The 6,000-nt window shown below is 21.8% G+C and overlaps 1 protein-coding gene across 1 annotated transcript; it reads right to left on the bottom strand. All coding sequences in view use genetic code 6, as the record gives it.

Moving 5' to 3' along the window:
- Window positions 1-1,854: 1,854 nt before the first annotated feature.
- Window positions 1,855-4,485, bottom strand: TTHERM_00165000 (cation channel family protein; the record flags this gene model as incomplete). Its single annotated transcript, XM_001008655.2, has 4 exons — window positions 4,210-4,485; window positions 3,374-4,056; window positions 2,916-3,238; window positions 1,855-2,816 (listed from the first exon to the last, which is right to left on the bottom strand). Exons 1-4 carry the CDS (start codon window positions 4,462-4,464, stop codon window positions 1,855-1,857), a joined length of 2,223 nt encoding a protein of 740 aa, XP_001008655.2. The 5' UTR covers window positions 4,465-4,485.
- Between the last annotated feature and the right edge of the window lie 1,515 nt (window positions 4,486-6,000).

The following is a 6,000-nucleotide window of genomic DNA, read 5'->3' as shown; positions in this document are numbered from 1 at the left end:
ATTAAGTTAAAGTCAATCATATAGTAGTAAGCTTGACCTTCCTCAAATGCGTAAACTATATTCTTTTGCTAAGATTGAAATAATTTTCTAATTTTAGTATTTTTTATCAAAAGTTACGTCTTTAACAAAGAATCTAGCTCTTAGTACTAGATTAAAGTTAAAATTAATTAGATTATAAGTGGAATTTACATATCCATTTCTATCTAAAATACTAATTTTTACTATGTTGTCTACCGCTCTATACAAAATTGAATTAGTTTCCTATTTGATAAAATATACAATAAGATTTTGTTGAAAGACTTTTGTTTATTTTACCTAAATATAATATACTTCGGTTAACATGCTTATAGGATATTGGGTTTATCCTAAATATAAAACGATATAATTTAAAAATATTAAAATCTATTTTAAATTTTTGAGCATTTATATCTATTTTTTTACTAAATATTTAGATTTTCTAAAATTAAATCATTATAATAAATATTGAATACTATAATATATATGAAAATATTGCAATTGTCTTAAGTTTTTGATTAGCTTATCTTATTAATTTAATTAATTTTTAGCCACTAATTAAGTTGATTAGAGAAAGATTTGTTAGCTTTGTTAAAAATTTAAAACTAATATAATTCAAAATTACTGACTGATTTACTATGTTAAAATAAACTAGAATTATCATTGGAGAAATATTTTTTCTTTTAAAATATTTTCAGATTTAATTTCTATTTGGTTATTTTAATTTAAGAAAAAACATTAATATAGTATAGTTTTTTGTTTATTTTTCTGAAAATTTCTCAAAATCTATTTTTCTTTTTGTGGTGGTTTGCTTAACTTCTAGTTGATATCATATGAATACAATCTAAAATATAGATTTTAAGGCTAACTTAATATTTTAACAAATAAAAAAGTAAAATATTTCAAAATTATTAAGAAAGTATTTGCTTTTTTAGATATTAAAAGCTCTTTAATTTAACTCTTTTACAAAATAATATAATAGAGTTTATTAGTCATTCCTTATAAATAATTATAATTTATTTTGTATTTTTGTTTTCGGATTATTTATGGTTGTTAAGAATTTCTTTTATTACAAATACTCAAATAAATACTATCAAATATTATTATTTGTCCAATCATAAAATCTTTGGTTTTTATTTGCAACAGATTTTCTATTTTTTTTTTATAACTCTAATGTTTAATTAAATTATGAATCTCTATTTTCCAATTGTTTGGTAATTTATTTAAATTGTCTGGATAGTAAATATTAAAAATTTTATGCATAGAAATTTATATATGTTAGTTTTTAGCCTATTTAAAGCAGTATTATTAAGTATGAGTTTATTTTATTTTTATTGGCTTTACTATGTCATTTATAATTTAATTTTATATAGTTATTTATTAAATCTTAATACTCTTACTTATAATTATTTTGATTCTAATTAAAAATTAGTTCTAAAATTATTCAAACAAACAAACTATTCTTTTAAGTTTTTTTGTTCTGCAAAAAATGTTATTTATCTTTTTAACTTAAAAGATGATTTGATTGTAAATTTTTAAATTTAATTAAGTTATTTTTTTGTTTGTTATTGATATGTTAAAGAAAAATATTTATGTACTTAAATTAATATTTTAGCAATATTCCATACCATAATTTGTTTTAATATTTATTAGAAATAAATAATAAAAATGATACTTTTAATAATTTATAATTTTTAATTTTTTTAATTTTGAGGGTTAATATAATTTGGGGTAAATTAATGAGAACTTACAGTATATTATATAAAATTATTAGTTCTAAAAACATACTAAATAAATGTATTTAAGTAATAACAGTTATCGTTTTTTTGTTATTTGACCTCACATTTGAGTTTATAATTTTTTAAATTAGCTTCTCTTGTTTTTGAAAGTTGTTTTCATAGATATGAATTATTTTTTTTATTTTTTCTATTATTATAAAACCCATTTTTAAACCACTTAAGGGTAATTAAAATGAGGTAAGTAGTACTTAAATATCTTAGCCTTATCAAATATTTGTAGCATTAAGTAATTTATTTGATCTATAGATTCTGTTGGTTCATTAACTTTTTTTTCAAGTTTTTAAAAATCTTAAATTGTATTTTACCTTAATAGTATACGAGAACCTTACTTTATACTGCCTTAATTTGTGTTTGTTGAAATTTAACGGCCAAGTGATTTCAAGCTTGTTCTTGGAATTTTCTATTAATGTATTTTTAAGCTATTTTTTGGAGATACCTACTAAATTTATTTTAAATTATCTGTGCTAGCTTAAAAGCTATTCTTTTTAGCAGTCTATTATTCTGATTACGATTGTAAATGATTTTAAGGTTGATTGATAAAATGTTCTATTTGACTAACTTTTCTTCTTCCTAGTTAATCAATTTGGCTTATTATTATCTTATGATCTTAAAAAGTATTACTCTTTTCTCTTTAACTATTTTTATCTTATCTTGGATCATACTATTAAGGTTGATAGCTAATATCAGTTATTAACTAATATTTAAGCAAATTTAAATTTATTGAGTCTCTATTTTGGTAAATAATAGAATTTTTCTTTAACTACAAGGGTTCGTTTGTTATTTCAGTTTTAATTTATTTTTCATCTTATTAATTAGAAATGTAAGATTATTTCTTTTGTTAGGAATACTCTTTTTGACTTGTTTTTTATTTATCAGGTAGAGAATCAGAGTCAGAATCTTCATCAGAAGAATGAGATGATATTGAATCTTAAGACTGAGATTTTGGATCTTGTGAAGAAATTATTTAAGATGTTTAGTTTTTACTTAATTAATTGCTCAGTTCTTAGATTAATTATAACTATTAACTAGCTGCTTAGTAAAGAAACGATTTTTTGGGTTTCGATTACTCAGTGATTAAATCAACATTTTAATGAATATTACTTTAGCTTTATTATTTACCTGTATACAATGAATGTCTACTTTTCATATTCATTTAAAATGTTGTTTTCCCTTGGGGGTCTTCTAAATTATGTTAAGCTTTATTAATTTAGCCATTTATATTTTCATTTTAATCTAGAATAAAATTAAAAGAAGGATTTTCATCTATATATTATTTTCCTCTGTCATATTCGCTTAGACAATCTTATTATAAATTAGTTTCATCTTCCAATTATTCATTACAATTATCTCCATTCTCTATATCATCTATCATTTCAAATAAAGACTCTCGATTACTAATTTCAAAAGCTTTGCTTTAAAGTTAACTTTTTATATTTTTAAAGTTAATTAATAAATAATTATGTAGAAATATTTTAACTGTCTAAATTAAGTTTAATTTTTTTAAAACTTAGATTAAAAATTTAATAATTGCTTAATATTTAAAAGAGCTAAATTATTACCTTAATTGTTAAGTATAATCAATTTTGGGTTTTTTCCTATGGTAAGGAGCCCGTTCTTATGGAGAAGAAACGTTATACCTTGAGATGATAAAGCGTGTAGTAAATGTCAGATGGGTAGATGGGCAATCAATAGAGTAATGCTTCCCAGATTTGCATGTTGAACAATATATAGAACAAAATTAAAAATTATTATTGAGAGTGATTGCTTCTTTCATCATTTAAAAATTTTCAAAATCTTGATCGAGCTCCTTTATAACTGATAAAAATTATTCTCTATTAATCTTATATATTTTGCAAAAATCAGCAGCCTTAGCAGTAAATTTTCTTGGACTTCCAGTTATAAATGAGATTTCCCCAAAGTATTCTTTCTTCTCTTTAAGCTAAATTTATTTTGCTTCTCTATTAGAATTTTGATCAGGCTCAAAAATGATAGAAACACTTCCTTTGACTATATAATAAAGCGAGCAATCATCTAAATCTCCTTAAGTAAAAATAGTTTCAGCAGGTGAATAGAGTTGTTCTTACATAATTTTAGCAATTTTATCTTTCTCTTTTAGCTATTTAAATAATGGAATGTTACTCAAATATTTTCCTTAAATTTCTAAAATCAGATCATTTTTTAATTTCATAGAAAGTTTTTCAATTATCAGCTTTTCTTGTTTCTTTCTTGTTTCATTAGATTTCTAAAAAAAAAAAATTATTTGTTGAAATAAAAATCAATTCAAAAAATTATTAGACTTAGTCACAATCTTGTTTGGCTTATTTTTAAGTAATTTACTCTTTTTGAAAAATTTGTTAATTTTAAATGGGGAAAAGTAAGTATGTGAATTATATACTTTGTAGAGATATTCAATGTAGTTTGAAACTTCGATTTTGAGTTCTCTTGAAATTTCCTCTTCTCTCATTAATCCATGAATTATTTGTAAATTTTCTTTATATTTTTTGTCTTTTTTCTCTATATTCTCTATAATTCCACCTATTGTGTTTAAACTAAAAGCATAAACAACACACGTTACAAAAATTGTAATCGTAGTGAATAAAACTTCAAGTGTGTTTTATGGAGAGATGTCTCCATAACCTACAGTAGCCATAGTAACCGTTAAAAAATAGAAAGAATAAATATATCTTTCTTAAATTGATGCATCAAGAAGATTTTTACTTGCCAACCAATTGTTTGTAATACCATTGTTAATCTCAAACATAACTAATCCATGCCAAAACAAGCAAAAGACATGACAAATTCCTATTACAAAAATAAGAAGCCTTAAAAGATCAAATATATTTTTATGATCTTTTTCATAGCTAACATAAAATGTAACCTGCTTTAAAACTTTGGAGATCTTGACCCACTTAAAAGTAAATAAAATATTATTAATTATTCTGATAGTAGCACTTACTTCTACTTTCTTAATATAAAAAAAGAGAGGTATATTCCCAATTAAATCTAAAAAAAGCCTTTTCTTCATATAGGATTTAAAAATAAATTTTCTATCAGTGATAATATTTCCCTTTTTAAGAACTCCAGTATTTAGTTCAATAAAAATATCAATTGCAGAAATATTAAATAATACTTAAAACAGCAGTTAGAAAGGAGTTATATCCATTTCAAAAAATAGCTCTAAATTGAGAAGAAAAGTTGAGAATATAATTAATAAAGATTGTAGACTATCCCAAGCCTTAATTAAGTAATTTGATGGTTTAAATACTTTGCCATTTAGCATTTAAATTAACCTCTAAAAAAAATAGTAAAAATTATAAAAGGTACTTTTAGTATGTTCTTAATGTATATTTTTTGTGTAAAAACTAGAAGTATCTCCAATTAAATTATGTTGAAATGAAGTAAGCTTATTAAATATTCTTGCATTCATTGAAAGGATTTTATAGAAGTTTTATACATTTATCAATAGCCTTATAACTTTTATCAATCTTATAGCCACTGTTTTTTTGTATTCTGCTTGTTCCAAATTCATAACCGAGCTCTATAAGCTTTAATCCTAATTGGAAGATGGTTAGATATGCTGACTTGAAATATTTTTTTATAATGCTTTTATTTCATGAGTTAAGCTTTTTTCAAGTTTTATGGATAATTTTTAATGTTATTCTTTATTTTTAGTTGAATTTAATGCTTATAAAATTGTTTTGTTCTAGCAATTTTCATAAGTAGACATTTCATATCTTGCAGATGAATCTCTTCCACTAATCTATAAAAAGCTGCCTGATTCTACTTCAAAATCATTCTATTTAAATGGATGCTTTGAAAATGATTTGTGATCCTTTTTTGTTAAAACATAATTTAAGTATTGATTAAAAAAAAATATAAATCACTTCTTCATTTTACAGAAAATTATCACGATAGGTTTAATTGTATGAAACCTATGACATTTTTTTATATAATATTAATGAATTAATGACTTTTATTAGTTAGCTATTTATTTTATCAATTATTAATGAAATAAGTTAATTTTTTAAGTTGACTCTATATATTAAAAATTAATTAACTTTTATCACTAATTTACTAACTCGTAATCAATAACTAATAAATATACTTAATTTAATTTCTTATTATAGCAAATTAAATTTACTAGTTGATTTTAGATAATCTAGATAAAATTATTCTAATCTTTTTT

Source organism: Tetrahymena thermophila (assembly GCF_000189635.1).
Source record: "Tetrahymena thermophila SB210 genomic scaffold scf_8254798, whole genome shotgun sequence".
Classification (NCBI taxonomy): domain Eukaryota; phylum Ciliophora; class Oligohymenophorea; order Hymenostomatida; family Tetrahymenidae; genus Tetrahymena; species Tetrahymena thermophila.
This window is presented reverse-complemented; position numbering and strand designations above follow the sequence as displayed.